The 18,494-nt window shown below is 47.4% G+C and overlaps 1 protein-coding gene across 6 annotated transcripts; it reads right to left on the minus strand.

The window, feature by feature from the left end:
• Window positions 1–1,865: 1,865 nt before the first annotated feature.
• SEPTIN12 (septin 12) lies at window positions 1,866–18,214 on the minus strand. Of its 6 annotated transcripts, none has more exons than XM_084761949.1 (10): window positions 18,083–18,214; window positions 16,243–16,434; window positions 8,965–9,090; window positions 7,955–8,036; window positions 6,403–6,540; window positions 6,123–6,240; window positions 5,939–6,034; window positions 3,217–3,313; window positions 2,472–2,523; window positions 1,866–2,390 (listed from the first exon to the last, which is right to left on the minus strand). In XM_084761949.1, exons 2-10 carry the CDS (start codon window positions 16,400–16,402, stop codon window positions 2,186–2,188), a joined length of 1,074 nt encoding a protein of 357 aa, XP_084618075.1. In that variant the 5' UTR covers window positions 16,403–16,434; window positions 18,083–18,214; the 3' UTR covers window positions 1,866–2,185. The 6 variants fall into 6 exon arrangements, with proteins under 6 accessions (XP_084618075.1, XP_084618074.1, XP_084618079.1 ...); XM_084761948.1 differs by lacking the exon at window positions 18,083–18,214 and adding an exon at window positions 17,623–17,714; XM_084761951.1 differs by lacking the exon at window positions 18,083–18,214 and adding an exon at window positions 17,623–17,714 and having other exon boundaries at window positions 2,253–2,390; window positions 2,472–2,557.
• Between the last annotated feature and the right edge of the window lie 280 nt (window positions 18,215–18,494).

An 18,494-nucleotide genomic window follows, 5' to 3' on the forward strand; every position in this document is an offset into this window, starting at 1 on the left:
AGGCAGGGGGAGGACGTGGAGGAGCAGAGGAAGATGGAGAAAGAGGACTTGGCCTGATAGAGCAGATCCAGCTCAGAGAGGACCACTTGTTGGCAAGTGATATGGGTTGTGTAGCGGAGAGATAGCTACATAGCTTAGAGGGTTGATACTGCCCAGTTTCGGTGCTTTAAGCTTGTAAATTAAATCATGGTCTCTGTGTCAATTATTTTGGAAATTGCTTTATTAGTATTTTACATTCCTCTACAATAATAACAAGTGCTCTTATCAGCTGAACCGTCTCTCCAATGTGGGAGGTATGGCTTTTGTAGCTGGGATAATACTACTGCTCAGCATGGCCACTGAGCATCCTCTGAATCCTTGGTGCCCAATGTCATGCCCCACCATGTGGGGTCTGTGTATCTCAGCATGTTTCTCTGTCTGTCTCTATCTTGCTCCTGGCTTTCAGTGCAAGAGATCAAATCGTGGCTTTTTATGTGCCTGGGTCTAGGTGTGTGTGTGTGTGTGTGTGCGCGCGCGCGCGCGTACGTACATGCACGCACATGCACATGGAGCTCTGGGGCAGAAGCTTGGTCTTTGCACTGCTCCCCCAGTGCTGGGATGGCAGATGCTTTTAAGTGGATGTGGGCAATCCAAACTCGAATCCACCTGGCCTCCTGAGGCCTCTCCCCAGCCCAGCCCACCTATTTCTGAGAGTTCCAGAGAGTTCTGTGAGAGTGTCACTCATAGGCTCTGCCACAGGCCCTCAGCCCCGACACTGCATCTTGCTGTGTTGCTGTTTTCATCTCACTTCTCCTGGCTGTGGCAGGCATGCTCTAGGACCCACACAGTGCTCAGCTTTGATGCTGTATCCCTACTGTGTGGGTTTAGAGACTGAGGCAAAGGAAGAACAAATGTCCTGTCTCCTGGGGATTTCCCACTACCCAAAGTGGGTCATCGCACTGGTGGCTCATATCTAGGGAACAGCAATAAGTTTTCATGGCTTACCCCTGGGCCGGGAGTGAGAGGGCATGAGAACAGGAAAAGCTTAACTGGTACCTGGCTCCAAGATGAGGGTTTGGTGAGAAAAGGGGGTGCAGGATGGAGGGGGCCACTCTTCTTCATACCTTGTGTCTCTGTCTCATACTGTTAAAAGAGAAGCCGGAGGCGGGCCGCCTTTAATCTCAGCACTCGGGAGGCAGAGGCAGGCGGATCGCTGTGAGTTCAAGGCCAACCTGGTCTACAAAGTGAGTCCAGAACAGCCAAGGCTACACAGAGAAACCCTGTCTCGGAGAAAAAAAAAAAGGAAGCCAGTGTGGTGGCATAGCCTTGAAATCTCAGCAACAGGGACACTAAGGCAGGAGGGCCAGTTATTAGAATATATTTGATGCTGCGCATAGTGGCAAATGCCTTTAATCCTAGCACTCAGAAGGCAAAGCAGGTGGATCTCTGTGAGTTTCAGGCCATCCTGATCTACAAAGCAAGTTCCAGAACAAAAATTTAAGTATGTGTGTGTGTGTTCAAATTAAACCAATAAATTTAATTTCAGTTAAAAATTAAATATAGCCAGGCATGGTGGCTCATGCCTTTAATCTCAGTCCATGGGAGGTAGAGGCAAGCGGATCTCTGTAACCTCAAGGCCAGCCTGGTCTACAAAGTGAGTCCAGGATAGCCAGGACTACAAGAGAAATCCTGTCTCTCAAAAAAAAAATTAAATATATAAAAGGTTAAACATATATTTAAAATATATGTAGGAGGGCATATGTCTCATCCTTTTAGTAGCAATATATAAACATATATAAATACGGAACTACATCCTCAGCCCAAGAACACAGACAGACAGACAGACAGACAGTGCCGCCCAGAATAACCTCAAATTGGCTATAGAGTTGAGGAACATCTTGAATTTCTTATCCTCCTGTTTCTTCCTCCCGAGTTCACGCTCCCCGTGGCCTCTATGTGGTGATGGAGATCAATCCCAGGGTTTGGGGCACATTAGGTGAAGCATTCTACCAACTGAGCTACATCCCCACACCCAGAAATCATATTCTTATATCAGACTGGCTCAGAGGATTCATTTACAAATCCTTTAGTTGTCAAAGCACAGCTTTTTGTACAAAGCAGCACCTGCTTCCCATAGATGCTCTAGAGTGTGTGTTGGGGGGCTGGCTGCTGAGGCGTGGAGGAGCCTCGTAGGCCTGGGGGGCACTCAGCACTCATCAGCCTTGGAGTCTTTGTTGGCTCGCTTTCGGGCCTTTCCTGGTCCAGGGGATGCCAGCTGCCCTGGGGAGGCTGGAACCAGGTTCACCCACCCTGGCCCCCGGGGCAGCAGGTGGCTCTCGTTGAGCCGCAGGACCCGATAGTTCTCGTAATGGACGTTGTGGGTGATGTCCTTCAGGTCCTGGAGATGGGAACTGGACAACAGGGGACAAGTCAGGTGGGGCCTCAGTGGTCCCAGGCCCCCCTTTTCCATCACAGGGCGCCCCACACCTCACCGGATGAGCAGGTCTCTCAGGAGGAGAAACTCACAGTGCGCCACGTTCTCCACTGCAAGACATGGGGCCCAGCACAGCTCTGCACTCTTGGGGAGCACAGAGTGGACGATGCTGCAGCTTACACGTGCCTCCTGAGACCTGCCATTGCCGTGCCCCTCACGTCTTTTCCCACCTCCTCCTCGGTTCATTTATCCATTTGCTCATTCATGCTTTTTTTTTTTTAAATGCCTGTGTCCTGGTTCCTACAAATAGTTCTTAGACGAGTGAACCCATTCTTCATAACATATAATACCATGAGCGTTGCACCAAAGACAAAATTCATGATTCTTTTTCTTTTCTTTTCTTTTTTTGAGGCAGGGTCTCATGTATCCCAGGCTGGTATCAAACTTGCTAAGTAGCCAAGGATGACCCTGGACTTCTGATTCTCCAGCCTCTCTCTCTCCTATGCTAGGACTATGAATGTGCCACTGTGCTTGGCTCCATATGTTTTAAATAATTATAATAATAAATGAGGGAGCACCTGAGAGGTAGAGGTAGAAAAAAAAATCCTATTTGCAGGCACATGGTGGAGCTATATTAAAATTTGGCAGATCTATGGTTGCCTTCCAGGTTTGGGCTATGGGGTGGTGGGGGTTGGGGGTGGGTGGGTGGGGGCGGGGAGGAATGCAAAGACTGCCATGGATGTGGGGTGTGCCCTGATTTCCACCCCCTACCCTTTGCTTGCCGGCCAGGTTCCCAGACTCACCTTCAATGATGCCCCATTTGGTCTTCCGGCCCAGGACACATCTCCCATTCACTAGGTGCTCTCTGTCAGCCCCAACCACAGCAAAAGGGATCTGCTCCTAAGAGACAGGAGAGGAGAAACTGAGGCAGAAGATGGGCACATAAAAACTAGGAAGTCCCAGGGCTGGAGAGATGGCTCAATTCCCAGCGCCTACATGGCAGGTCACATCTGTCTGTAACTACAGTTCCAGGGCATCCAACTCTCACAAAAGCAGTCAAAATACCAGTGTACATAAAATAAAAATAAACAAATTATTTAAAAAAATATTTAAAAACCGGGGTTGAAGAAATAGCCCAGTGGTTAAGAGCACATGTAGTTTCTGCAAAGAGGATGCAAGTTCCATTCCCAGCACCCACATCAGGCGGCTCACAACTGCCTGCAACTCCAGCTTCCGGGAGCGGACCTCTCTCACCTTGTGGGGCACATGCACAGACACACACGCATACAAATAAATAATACAGCTGGATATGGTGGCGCACGCCTTTAATCCCAGCACTGGGGAGGCAGAGGCAGGTGGATTGCTGTGAGTTCAAAGCCAGCCTGGTCTACAAAGAGAGTCCAGGACAGCCAAGGCTAACACGGAGAGACCCTGTCTCAGAAAAACCAAAACAACCCAAAAACCAACCAGCCAAACAAAAAACAAAAACAAAAAAATTAGCTGGGCAAGGTAGTGTGCACCTGTAATCCTAACACTCGGGAGGCAGAGGCAGGTGGATCGCTGTGAGTTCAAGGCCAGCCTGGTCTACAAAGAGAGTCCAGGACAGCCAAGGCTACACAGAGAGACCCTGTCTCAGAAAAACCAAAACCAAACCAAAACAACCCAAAAACCAACCAGCCAAACAAAAAACAAAAACAAAAACAAAAAAATTAGCTGGGCAAGGTAGTGCGCACCTGTAATCCTAACACTTGGGAGGCAGAGGCAGGTGGATCGCTGTGAGTTCAAGGCCAGCCTGGTGTACAAAGAGAGTCCAGGACAGCCAAGGCTATACAGAGAAACCCTGTCTCAACAACAACAACAACAACAACAACAAAAAGATTGAAAAATATTATTTTAAATGATGTATATGTGTGCTCCTATGGGTACGTGTGTGAGTGCTTGTGAGGGGTATTGTGTGTGTGTGCGCTCCTACGGCTACCTGTGTAAGTGCATGTGAGGGTACTGGCTCCCCTGAGCTGAGTTGCGGTTGATAGTAAGCTGCTGCACCTGAGGGCTGGGAACAGAGCCTAACCTTTGAGCTGTTTCTCCAGCTTGAGTCTGTCTGTCTAGAAGAGGTCCTCTTCTTCCACCAAGTGGCTCCCAGGAACTGAATTAAAGTTACCCAGCTTGAAGCAAGCACCACTTAGTGTTGAGTCTTCCTGCCAGCCCCTATTCTTTGAATTTTAAAAATTTATTTTCTGCGGGGTGTGGTGGCTCAATGCCTTTTATCCCAGCAGAGCTCTGAGTTCGAGGCGAGCCTGGTTGACAGAGTAAGTTCCAGGATAGCCATGGCTACACAGAGAAACCTTGTCTCAAAACAAAACCAAATGTGTTTTCTGAGAGAAAATCTCATGTAGCCCAGGCTGGCCTTGAACTCGCTGTGTGGCCAAGGATGAGCTTCCACCTCCCAAGTTCTGGGGTTACAGGTGTGCACCACCATGTCATTCATCAACTTAAAAAATATTTAATATGTTATTGTTTAGAATACTGGAGATGAAAATCATGGCTTCCTGCACACTAGGCCAGCGCTCTGCCTCAGAGCTGCTTCCCAGGACCTGGGGTCTGTCGTCTCTGTGGAGATGGGGACAAAGCTCAGGGCTTCCACACACTTGACAGACAGGCAGTTTTATTGGCACACAGGGAAGCCCATTTGTTTTCCCTCCTCTGCAGCTGCTCTTGGACCACAACTGCAGGGTTGGGTAATTGCACCAGAGACTGTCTGGCCCACAGAACCTAAAATATTTACTGTCTGCCCATCCACACAGATATTTGCCAGGTCCTGTACTTGTTTACTCACTTGTGGCTAAAAGAAATTCAAACTTGTCAGCTCCCAGGCCCTTGATTGTTTTTTGTTTTGTTTGAGAAAAGGGATCACTATATAGCCTAATCTAATGTAACCCAGGCTTGCCTTCCATTCACAATCCTCCTGCCTCAGCCTCCTCAGTGCTGGGATTATAGACCTATGCCACCAAACCAAGAACTAAGAGCTCGTGTGTGTGTGTGTGTGTGTGTGTGTGTATAGACATGGCTTCTCTGTGTAGCCTTGCTCTGGAGACCAGGCTGGCCTCAAACTCAAAGACCCGCCTGTCTCTGCTTCCTGAGTGCTGGGATTACAGGTGTGCACCACCACTACTTGGCATGTTTATATTTTTTGCTTGTTTGTTTGTGTGTGAGTCTGTGTGTGCGGGCATTTTAGAGGTGTATTCCACCGATTCTGGCTTCCCTTATGCATTTTACATTTTGGTTGTCTTTTATATAAAAATGGAAGCTCTAGGTAGGGCCATGCGGCCAAACATTTTTTTTCCCCATTCTATGGTTTGTCTGATAAGAGCCATTTGTTGCCCATCTTGAATTTGTGGACAGAAGAGGAACCTTTAAATATATACACACATTTCTTGGATCAATTTTCAGATGGAAAGGATGAGTGGAAAGAGGCTCAAACGCCATTAGTGTCACTGACCTTCTGCACTTTCTACAGCGTCTTACCCGGATCTTACTGTTGAGGATTCTGTCATTGATGTCCTCATCAAAACATTTCTGTGGATACACATCGATGCAATGAGTTTTCAGGTTCTGCTGGATCTGGGGAGCCAAACATAAGGGACCTCAGGCCACCATCCATTCCGCTCTCTGCACACTGACCCAGCTTTGCCTCGGGCACCCAGATCACCCTGCTCCTGAAGGCGTCCCGTTCTTCAATGGTCAGGCTGTCGGCCCGGGCGATCACGGGCACCACATTCACAGTTCGGCACAGCCGCCGCAGGAACTCAATGTCCAGGGGCCGTAGGCTGCCCAGGACAGGACAGTGACAGTGGGGGGGTGGGGTAGGGGGTGGGGGCGGTGGATGGATGGGTGAAGGAAGAATGGCAACCCAAAGCTGCCATCAAGGGTCCTTCCCTCCGTCCCCACCTCATTCAAGTGGCCCTCCCACAGCCAGTGGGTCACCTCACCAGTGGCCAGTGGGTGGCACAAAGTACACACAGCAGTGCACGCGGGTGTCGGGGATGTGGCGCTGTCGGGTGATCAGAAGCTCCTCCTGCAGATACTGCTCGTACTGTTGGTTGATGTAGCTCAGGATTGGGTCCCAGCTTGGGGCAAAGATGTCCCCTCAGTAGTGCCACCCCCCAGGATTCACCACCTCCTCCTGGCCTTTGGGTGGTCTATCAGCGTTGTCAGAGACACACAGAGACCTCTGCCTCTCTTCGCATGAGGTCTGAGCATTCCTGTTCGTAAAGCGGCAGTTTGTTAATAGCACTTATTGGCTGGGCCTGGTGCAATAGGCCTGTCCTTCCAGCTACTCAAGAAACTGGGCCAGGGGGATTATAAATTCAAAGCCAGCCTGAATAAATTAGGGAAACCAAGCCTCAGAACAAAAAGTAAAAACGGCCGCTGGGGATATCATTCAATGTTTGCTAAGATGTACCACATCCTCAGTTTATTCTCCATCACTAGCACATATATACACTAACATACATATCACACATATGTAAATAAAATTTGTTTGGTCATTAAATGATGGTTACCAGGTCCAAGACACTACTGGTTCTCACCTGGTAGCTGTAAGAGTCTGTGTGTGAGTTTGTGTGTGTGTGTGTGTGTGTGTGTGTGTGTGTGTGTGTGTGTGTGTGTATGTATGTCCATGTGTGTGGAGGTCAGAGGTCAGTCTTGGCTGTCTTCCTTAGTTGCTCTCCAAGAGGTCTCTATGTAGCTCTGCCTGACTTGGAACTCTATGTAGACACCAGGCTATCCCTGAGCTCAGAGAGACCTACCTGCCTTCCCTCCAGATCGAGTGATGGAATTAAAGGCAGGTGCCACCTGGGCATGGGGGTGCATGTTTAATCCCAGCACTCAGGAGGCAGAGGCAGGTGGATCTCTGTGGGTTTGGGGTTGGCCTGGTCTACATGATGAGACTGACTAGCCAGCAAAGCCCTAGAATGCTCCTGTCTGTCTCCCAGCAGGGGGGTTTCCGGAGTGCACCCCTGTGCCTAGCTTCTCTTTTTTCTGGGGATCAAGCTCAATCCCCATGCTTTCCAGACAAGCACTTCACTGACAGAACCCTCTCTCCAGTCGCCCTTCCATCTCTTGACTCCTCCGCTGTGGTCTTCCTATGCTGGGCTCCTGTCAGCACAACACTCCAACAGATACTGATTGCTTGACACTCACTGTGCAAGCATTCTACCGCTGAACTGTAACACCAAGCTACATGCTCAGCCTTTTTCTTTTGGGATAAGATTGATCGTATGTGGCTCAGGCTGTCCTCGAACTCATGATCCTTCTGCTTCAGCTGCCCAAGTGCAGGGATTATAGAAGTATGGATTTCTGGTGCTTCCATTGAGCACCAGCTGTGCACTCCCCACCCCCCACCCCCGGTTTTGGAGACTGAGGAGAGTATACTCATTGTAAAGATAAGAAAACATTCACAGGTGATACACACAGACGGGCCATTCCAGGGTGGGTTTTCACAGGCCTAACAGGGACAGGGCCAACCACCGCAGGACCCACCACTTGTCATTGTTGATCTGGTCTCCAAAGCCAGGAGTATCTGTCACTGTCAGCTTCAGCTTCAACCCTTTCTCCTCGATGACTGTAGAGGAGGAGAGATGGAAGACATGGCCCTGGCTGGGCCCATGGGGGCAGGGGGAGGGGGAGAGATGGAAGACATGGCCCTGGCTGGGCCCATGGGGGAGGGGGAGGGGAGAGGGAGGGGGAGAGATGGAAGACATGGCCCTGGCTGGGCCCATGGGGGACGGGGAGGGGGAGGGGGAGAGATGGAAGACATGGCCCTGGCTGGGCCCATGGGGGAGGGGGAAGGGGAGGGGGAAAGATGGAAGACATGGCCCTGGCTGGGCCCATCGGGGGAGGGGGAGGGGAGGGGGAAAGATGGAAGACATGGCCCTGGCTGGGCCCATGGGGGATGGGGAGGGGGAGGGGGAGAGATGGAAGACATGGCCCTGGCTGGGCCCATGGGGGATGGGGAGGGGGAGGGGGAGAGATGGAAGACATGGCCCTGGCTGGGCCCATGGGGGATGGGGAGGGGGAGGGGGAGAGATGGAAGACATGGCCCTGGCTGGGCCCATGGGGGAGGGGGAAGGGGAGGGGGAAAGATGGAAGACATGGCCCTGGCTGGGCCCATCGGGGGAGGGGGAGGGGAGGGGGAGGGGGAGAGATGGAAGACATGGCCCTGGCTGGGCCCATGGGGGACGGGGAGGGGGAGGGGGAGAGATGGAAGACATGGCCCTGGCTGGGCCCATGGGGGATGGGGAGGGGGAGGGGGAGAGATGGAAGACATGGCCCTGGCTGGGCCCATGGGGGAGGGGGAAGGGGAGGGGGAAATATGGAAGACATGGCCCTGGCTGGGCCCATCGGGGGAGGGGGAGGGGAGGGGGAGGGGGAAAGATGGAAGACATGGCCCTGGCTGGGCCCATGGGGGAGGGGGAGGGGAGGGGGAGGGGGAAAGATGGAAGACATGGCCCTAGCTGGGCCCATGGAGGAGGGGGGACAGGGTCACTTACCATGGGTCACAGAGTGTACCTCCAGTGTTTGTGGCATGGGTGCCTCTACTTTGGGTAGACTTGATTGCCACACTTTGGACTTGAAAAGTGTGTTCACCATGGTGGATTTGCCCAGCCCACTCTGCCCTGAAGATGCAGAACACAGTAGCTTGTATGTTTGCTAGAATTTTCTTTTTTGGTTTTTCAAGACAGGGTTTCTCTGTGTAGCCCTGGCTGTCCTGGAACTCACTTTGTAGGCCAGGCTGGCCTTGAATTTAGAGACCCACCTGCCTCTGCCTCCCGAGTGCTAGGATTAAAGGTGTGTGCCACCACTGCCTGGCTAGGATATATATTTCAAACTACTTGTGTTTTACTACATAGTGGGTTCCAGGACAGCCAGAGCTGCATAGTGAGACCATGTCTCAAAAACAAACAAACAAACAAACAAAAAAACCCCAAAACAACAACAACCAAATGTTGGCTCTGTTATTAACAAAAAATGAAACACATCCATCTGTCAAATTTCATTTTTTTTTGTTACCTTTAGGGTTAATTTTAGCAGGTAATGGTAGTTTACTATATAAGGAACATGTAGAACACTTATTAATTATTTTTCTAGTTTGTTGTCAAGTGATAGAAAATCTTTTTTTTAACCCCTTACCATTGACATGATGTTTTTTGTGAAATTTGGAGGCTTTGAATATATTACCTATTAATAATTTGTCGATCTCTTTATTTTTTGTGTCAATGGACCTGGTAAACCTGTATGGGATCGAATATGAGTAATATACAAGGGATAATTTTTGTTTTTGATGACCTGTTGTAGTTTTAAAATAAAGTAGTCAATTTTGTGTTATCAGGAGTAAATTTAGTAGTTTTTATATGTAAAACAACCTTTTTAGCATATTGAGAGTCAGTAATTATATTAAGAGGTTTAGGAAAATCTAACAATACCATAAGGATAGCATATAATTCTGATTTTTGAACTGATGTAAATGGGCTTTTAATCACCTTGGTCATTTTTTTAGACTTATAACCAGTCATACCTGATTTATTTGTATCAGTGAAAAAGGTGGGTGTCCCTGAGATTGGTGACCTCTTTACAATACTTGGAAGGATCCAATTAGTTCTTTTTATAAACTGTATACGTTTGTTTTTTGGGTATTTATTGCTAATGCCTTTCAAATAATTACTACAAGCTTTTTGTCAATTTTTATTAATTACCCATAGTGACATAATTTTAGAATCAGTAAGAGGCACTACAATTTCTGTCGGGTTTATCCCTGACAGTTGACGCAACCTTATTTTTTTCTTTGTAATCAATTTAGAAATTTTTTTTATATATGTTTTTAATTTTTTGTTTTGTTTATTTGTCAGGAATATCCATTCTATAATCTTGTCTTCTCTTTGCATGAGAAGCCCAGTAGGAGAATGTTTTGAAGGCAAAATAACCAAAATGCAACCAAGTTTAGGATCAATTCTATCCACATATGTCTTTTGAAGTTTTTGTTTTACCAGAATTAACTTTTTTTTTTGTTTTAGCAGTTAAACACCTAGGACTGTTTAAATCCGAATCCCCTTGTAAAATCTGAAACAAGTTACTTAACTCATAGGTAGCTAACCTGATTGTAGGCCTTAACCAGTTAATATTGTCCAATAATCTTTGAAAGTCATTAAGAGTTTGTAATTGATCTCTACGGATCTGTACCTTTTGTGGTCGAATTTTTTGTTTAGTTATTTTATAGCCTAAATAGGTAATTGAATCTCCTCTTTGTTTTTTTTTTTTTATAGCAATCTGTAATCTCTAGTATGGCAGAATTTTTTGTGTTTCCTGAAACATTTTTTTTACAATACTAGGATCAGAATCAGTTAGCAGAATATCATCTATGTAATGGTATATGATAGATTGAGGAAAAAGCTTACGAAGTATTTTTAAAGGTTGTTGTACAAAATACTGGCATAAAGTTGGGCTATTCAACATTTCCTGTGGAAGTACCTTTTAATGATATCTCTTTATTGGAGAATTACTGTTCAGAGTAGGTACTGAGAAAGCAAACCTTTTCCTGTCCTTCTCGTGTAGAGGTATGGTAGAAAAACAGTCTTTTAAATCAATTGTAATTATATGCCAAGACCGAGGTAATAAGGAAGGCAAAGGAATTTTAGGTTGAAGCGAACCCATGGGTTGAATCACCTTGTTTATGGCCCTCAAATCTGTTATCATTTTCTATCCACCTGATTTCTTTTTTACCACAAACACAGGGGAATTCCAGGGACTGGAAGATTCTTCGATGTGTTGAGCCTCCAGCTGTTTTTTTACTAAACCTTGAAGCGCCTGTAACTTTTTTTTGTTAAGGGCCACTGCTCCTGTCATACAGGTCTGTTTGAAATTCATTTTAGGGGCAAGGCGGTTGGTATCTCAGCAGTGGCCCCTCTTATAAATTTTGACATTTTAAACCTGAAGAATTTTGAGGTTGGACAATGGGCATAGCTTGTGGTCGCCTCTGATCACTTACGTTAATCTCTTTCCTAGAAGTGCATACCAATTCACCCATTGTTTTACCCTTTTTTATTTCAGTATTTGCAGGAATAGTAATCTGAGTACCCCATTGTTGTAAAAGGTCTCTTCCCCATAGATTTATAGGAATGTCAGCCACATAGGGTTTTAGCCTCCCTATCTGCCCATCTGGTCTCACACACTCAAGCCACTGTACACTTTGTTTTATTTGAGATAATTTATCAATTTCTACAATTTTTGTATAAACCTTTTTAAGTGGCCAAGTTTGGTTCTAAGACTTTTGGCAAATGATAGAGACGTCAGCTCCACTGTCTACCAAGCCTTTTATTTTAATACCATTTAATTGTATAATTAACTTAGGTCTCTGATCATTAATTACTGTTTGTCAGAACACACGTGTTCCTGTGCTCTCGAACGCACCAGTCCTTTCCACTGGAGCGGCTTTGTCCTTAATGTAAGGAAACAGTAGGAGTTGAGCAATCCTATCTCCGGCATCAATTTTTATCTTTTTTTTTTTACACATACCAAGATTTTTATTTTTCCTTTAGAATCTCCATCTATAATACCAGGATGCACAATAAAACCCTGAGAAGTCAGCCCGCTTTTTTTCAGAACCAATCCTACTGTGCCTGAAGGCAAAGGTCCGAAAACACCAGTATTTAATTTGTAACATTTAACCTGAGGAGTTAGGGTAAGAGACATATTTGAAGCCAGATCCAAGGCTGCACTGCCTTTAGTAGCATGTATTAGATCGCTAACTCTCAGTTTCCATTTTCCTGTGGGTTTGTCACTTCTTGAGTGGCCAATGGAATTTGGCTGGCATTGTTTACGGGGCCCGAGCTGATGGCCCCCTCCTGCCGTTTCCTGTCGGCAAGATATTGCCTTGCACATCTCACTTAGACTGACAATCTCGTGCCCAATGTTTCCCTTTTTCACAGCTACTACAGTACCCTGGGAGTCTTGGTACCTCATTACCATCATAACCAGAACCTCTTTGTTTTTTTCTACGAGTTACGTTTTCTCCTGGGTTATTGGGCCTTCTATTTTTACAGTTTCTTTGCACATGACCAATTTGACCGCAATTGAAGCACCGAGTATTATGATATCTGGGCTCTCTGACTAAAGCTTGTCTGTCCCACAATATTATTCTGATATTCCTGAGAGTTGATATTAACTGTCTCCTTTACCCAGTCATCTAATGGAGCGCCTCTTTTTTTTAACGGTCTAAGCACCTTTTTACATTTAGTATTTGCATTCTCATAAGCCATGATAAGTTTTAATGCCTTTTTGTTATCAGAATCTGGCATCGCCTTATCCATAGCAGATCCTAATCTCTGTAAAAATTCTGTAAAGGGCTCCAGAGGTCCTTGGAACACCTTAGTAAAGGGAATAGTTGTTTTTCCAGGTTCCTCTACCAGCTCTCAAGCTCTCAAGGCTGCCTTATGACATTGTTCAATCACTCTATCGTCAGCTTGAATTTGCTCTCTCATGTTAGTATATGGTCCATCACCAAGTATTTGATCTCTATTAATATTTATTCTTTGTGCGATATTTTTTTGTTCTATTTTTATAGCCTTTGTTTGTCACCATGATAACCACTGTAACTGTTGTGCCGCTTCTAATACCGCTGAAACTAAATTTTTCCAATCTTGGGGAACAAGTCTATTTTGTTTTTGTTTTTTGTTTTTGTTTTTTTTAAAAGAGCCTATTTATTTTATTTTTAAAGATTTCATTTATTATATATACAGTATGATCAGATCACATTATAGATGGTTGTGAGCCACCATGTGGTTGCTGGGAATTGAACTCAGAACCTCTGGAAGCACAGTCAGTGCTCTTAACCACTGGGCCATCTCTCCAGCCCAACAAGTCTATTTTGATAGGCCCAGCTGTTTAACATTTGTTTAACGAAGTTAGAATGCATACCATATCTGACGACGGATTCCTTAAAATGTTTTAAATCCATCATGTCTACAGGACACCAGGCTATTTCGTCATGACCCTCAGCACCATTTGGCTTGAGTACATGTCTTACAGTGACTGGAAAAGCTGAAGGTGCCTGGGTGACTGTGGAGGTATCCTCCACTGGTACATTTACTTCCAAAGACCTTTTGGTCGATCTGGCTTTCTTTGCCTCTGGTTTCTGACCTTTTCCACCCTTTTTAACCAAAGGTGCCTTCTGCTTTTCCAGCCCTTCCAGTTTTTTTTTTTTTTTTGCATTTTGCCCATTTGTTCAGTCAAGTCAGTAATTCTTTCCAAAAGGATAGAGCTTATTGACTCTTTCTGGTTTTTTTGGCTTTCCGGTCTCTCTATTTTCTGTCCTTCATCACTACCAAATGCCAAAAATTTTATCCGCTTTCCCATCCCTTTATTTTTATTTCTCAGCCTTTTCATTTGTCCAGTCAAATCTGCAATCTTTTCCAAAAGGATAGAACTTACTGACCCTTCCGGCTTTTCTATGCCATTAGCCTGTCTTTTAATCCTTCTAAGCATGAAATATTGTAATAAAAGGACAATGAGAAAACAAAGAATTCCCTCTAAGTATAATGCAGGAAAGAGTTTTGCAACAGCAGTTGCAATATTACCAATGGCCTGAAACAACATTTCTATCCCTTGGAATACTGAATCTTCCCTCATATCATTAGGGACTGTGGAACCCATCGGGCCCCACGTTGGGCGCCAGATGTTGGCTCTGTTATTAACAATTAAACTTTATTATACAACCCAACTAGCATATACAAGAAGGAAAAAAAAGGTTAAAGGGACAGAAGAGTAAACCTTCTGGAATCCGTTCTGCAGGACGGGTCCTTAGGTGTCTCTGTCCCGCGAGCTGGTCCGGTCCCTTGCTCTCTCCGCGTGCCCTGCTCACCTTCACCTGTTTTTTTTTTTCCCCACCTTCCCAGTCACAAGCCAAGGGCGGTCTCCTTCTCCCTTCGAGGGTCAATTAGAAAAACAATAGCCACGGTGGGGTTCTCAGGTTGGCTTCCTAAATTCTAAGCCCAGGAAGGCTCCAAACAGTCTGTCACAAGGTATTCATGGCTTGCCCCAAGGGTAAAGCCTGCTAAAACTGTTTCCACCTGTGACAAAGCTTAATCTTTCCCACAACCAAAAATCTGCCTTGGTCATGGTATCTCTTCACAGCACTAGAACAGTAAATAAGACAGTATGTGAGGGGATGTGCATGTATGCATTTATGCATGTGGCAGCCAAATTCAGCTTTGTGTGTCATTCTTCAGGAGCTGTCCATCTTTTTTTTTTTTTTTTTTTTTTTTGAGACACGCTCTTACTGGCACCTGGGGCTCATGGACCGACTTCTCCACTCTCTACCTCCCTGTAGCTGGGAATGCAAGTAGGGGCCACAGCACCTGCCTTTTTAGGTTCTGCAAGCTTGGCCTCAGGTCTTCATCGCTTCTCTGGGGGGAGCTTTACTGGGTCATTTCTCCATCTCCCTGACTCCTGGCTTTTAGTCCTAAGATGGAATCCGCTGTGTACGGACACTAGTGTGTGCAGCGCCACAGAGCTATAGCTTCTGCTTCTGTTTTTCCCTCTAAAGATGTGCTTATTTTGCCGGATGTGGCGGCGCATGCGTTTAATCCCAGCACTCGGGAGGCAGAGGCAGGTGGATCGCTGTGAGTTTGAGGCCAGCCTGGTCTACAAAGTGAGAGTCCAGGACAGCCAAGGCTACACAGAGAAACCCTGTCTTGAAAAAAAAAAGATGTATTTATTTTTATTTTACATATATGAGTGTTTTGCCTGTATGTATGTCTCTGTACTACATGTGTGCACCCTCAGAGGCCAAAAGAGGACATTAGATCCCTTAGAACTGGAATGACAGTTGTGAGCTGCCATGTGGTTGCTGAGAACTGAACCCAGGTCCTCTAAAGAGCAGCCAGTGCTCTTAGCCCCTTAGCCATCTCTCCGGCCCCTCAGCTTTTTGTTTGTTTATTTTGTTTTTGTTTTGTTTTTGAGACTCTGTTTCTCTGTGTAACAGCTCTGGCTGTCCTGGACTCTCTTTGTAGACCTGGCTGGCCTCAAACTCAAAGCAATCCACTTGTCTCTGCCTCCCGAGTGCTGGGATTAAAGGCGTGCACCATTTTTCCCCCCCTTTCCTTTTGAGACAGGATGTCATGTAGGCCAGGATGGCTTCAAACTGGCCAGGTCCCTCAGGAAGACTTGAATTCTTCCGCCTCCACTGCCCAGTGCTAGGGTTACAGGCATGTCCATGGCCAGGCTCTGCAGGGCTCGTGACCGAACCCAGGGCTACGTGCACACTGGGCATTCTGCCAACTGAGCTACACCCCCTCCCCAGCTTACTTTCAGTTCCCTCCCTCTCTCACTGAAAACTGTCTGTGTGTGTGTGTGTGTGTGTGTGTGTGTGTGTGTGTGTGTGTGCACGGGCACATACAGGGAGATAAGAGGACACCTTTTGGGAATTGGTTCTTCCCTCGTCTCTGTGGGTTCTGAGCTATTTACTGCATCAGCAGCAGCAGCAACAGTGTGAGGCTGTGCATGGTCGCTGCCTCTGGAAGGCCCCTTCAGCATGGTTGCCTTGGCTGGGGTAATCCCGTTGTGGACCATTTGTATCTGAAGACTCAGTGTCTCTCACATATTAACGTCAACTCTCTGCGGGCTGTTAGGTCAGACTCCCTCCAGATGGAGTCCAGGACAGGCGAGGTGCCATGCCGCGGAGTCATTTCCCTCCTCCCCTCCGCGGCTCTACAGGCGAGGTGCCATGACGCGGAGTCATCTCCCTCCTCCCCTCCGCGGCTCTGCCCCTAACTCACCTACTACCATGATGTTGAACTCGAACCCAGTCTTCATGGCCTTGATCCTCAGCTGGTCCAGCACAGCCTCAATGCCCACAGAGCCAAACACCTCACAGGGTGGGCTCCTGGGGCTGGAGGGCCTCGAAGAGTACGGGGAAGGCGATCGCCTCTCATCCATGGAGCCAAGGGTGGGTACAGTGATGCCTTTTGCTGGGCGATATTTGGAGAGAAGTGTCGCATTGTTAGGGCTGGGGCCCACGGGGGCTATTCTGAGTAAATATTTCTTTCTTTCTTTCTTTCTTTCTTTCTTTCTTTCTTTCTTTTTCTTTTTTTTAAATCTTTCTTTTTCAGAAAAGATCTTAGAAGCTGGCTGTGGTGGTGCAAGGCTGTAATCCCAGTACTTGGGAGGCAGAGGCAGGTGGGTCACTGTGAGAGGCCAAGCTAGTCTACAGAGTGAGTCCAGGACGGCCAGGGCTACACAGAGAAACCCTGTCTTAAAAAGCAAAAAACAAAACAAAACAACAACAAATCTTAAGCCAGGCCATGGTGACGCATACCTTTAATTTTAGCACTCAGGAGGCAGAAGCAGGCAGATCTCTGAGTTTGAGTCCAGGCTGGTCTACAGAGTTCCAGGACAGCCAGGGCAACAGAGAAAACTTGTCTCAAACAAAACAAACAAACAAAAAGGTCTTATGTAGCCCAGGCTAACCCCCATCCACTCTGTAGCTGAAGATGACCTTGAACTCCTAACCCATCTCCAAAGCGAAAGGATTACAGACATGGACCGTCATGCCCAGGTTTATGTTACGGGGATTGAACCCAGGGCTGCACAGACTGGACAAACGCTCTACCGACTGCCCCTAGAGCACCTCAGTTTTATGTAGTTTAGGCCAATCTGGAACTCCCTCTGTAGCTCGGGCCTTGAACTTGTGGTGATCCTCTTGCTTCAGTTTCCTAAGTGGTGAGATTATAGGTGTTTACACCATACCTGGCTGGAAGCTCTCACTTCTGAGCCCTGACTAAGTGTGTTGGTCCTGGCTATGCTCCAGAGCCCAGGCAGTGAAGACTGATTCCCCATCCCGAGACAACCCTGGTCTCAGAAGTCCGCCCTTCTCCTAGCTTTATGACAGGCAGGGCACTCCTGTCAATGACCTTCCCACTCAGACCCTAGTGTTTCTGGCTGGACTGGAATCCTCAAAGGGCCACAGTTGGGGGATGGGGTGGGGTGGCTGTTCATGTCCCAAAAGGGAACTTGGGGGAGGAGCTCTGAGGTAGATCCTTCACTTTTCCCAGGGCACAAAGGGCAGAGTTAGAAGAGGTGAAGAGATACAGATGGGGACAGAGGACAGTGGGCAGCAGCACAGGACACAGAGAAAGAGAAAGTGGCCCCTGTAGCACCTGGTGGATGAGTCCCTTGGGGGAGCTGGGAGCAGCAGGCAGGCCCTGGGGTGCGCTGAGGGGAGGGGAGGGGGGATGGCTGGCAGTTAGCCACAGAATCTCAGCCTTCTTCCTTCTTCCTGTGACCTACCCCCTCCCCCTCAGGCAGGAGGGGCTTAGGTCAGGGACCTGTTCCTTCTCCCTTAGGCCCTTAAAACCTAACACCAGGCAGTGATCCTGATTAACCACACAGGACTCTCAGCTAGAGAAGGGAGCCCGGGCCCCTAGTCAGCTCCCTCATCAAGGCTCCAGCTGATAAAAGCCACTTTCCACTGCCAAGTCCATGCACCTTAGCTCTCTGGCCAGGAAGTGTGAATGGAGACCCACTGTCTAGAGGCTGGCACCCTATGGGTTAACGGGAGCCGCACTAGTGTCTGTGGGCATCTGCCCGCTGCTGGGGAAGCCTGGGCCACTAAGTCACCTGCAGCCTATGAAGTCATGGTTTACATCTCAGCTTAGTGAAGAGAAGTTCAGACCCACACAGGGAGGAAGTGGCAGAGCTGGAGAAGCAGGCAGGCTGTTCCCTCCAGTTGCCTGCCAGGAACATGTCCCGCACCAGTGTGTTTTAGATGACAAGAACATCATAATGGGACACAGCTAACATTCTAGCACTTAGGAGGCTGAGGCAGGAGGATGGTGAACTTGAAGCAATCTTCAGCAACACAGCTAGATCCTGTCTTTTTGTTTTGTTTTGTTTTTTTGAGACTAGGACTGCAGAGATAGCTCAGCAGTCAGAGACTGGCTGCTCTTGTGGAGGACCCAAATTAAATCCCCAGCACCCATACATGGTGGCTCCCAACCATAACACCAGTGCCGAGGAATCTGAACACCTC

Source organism: Acomys minous (genome assembly GCF_964271855.1).
Source record: "Acomys minous genome assembly, chromosome: 16".
Taxonomy (NCBI): Eukaryota; Metazoa; Chordata; class Mammalia; order Rodentia; family Muridae; genus Acomys; species Acomys minous.

Excerpts from the sequence above, each read along its gene's own strand:
- SEPTIN12 (XM_084761949.1), bottom strand. The coding sequence starts at position 16,402 with ATGGATGAGAGGCGATCGCCTTCCCCGTACTCTTCGAGGCCCTCCAGC. Across the intron at positions 9,091-16,242 it reads GTTCAACATCATGGTAGTAG|GGCAGAGTGGGCTGGGCAAA; the intron begins GTGAGTTAGGGG and ends CTGCATCTTCAG. Across the intron at positions 3,314-5,938 it reads TCCTCAACAGTAAGATCCGG|GAGCAGATCCCTTTTGCTGT; the intron begins GTAAGACGCTGT and ends CCTGTCTCTTAG.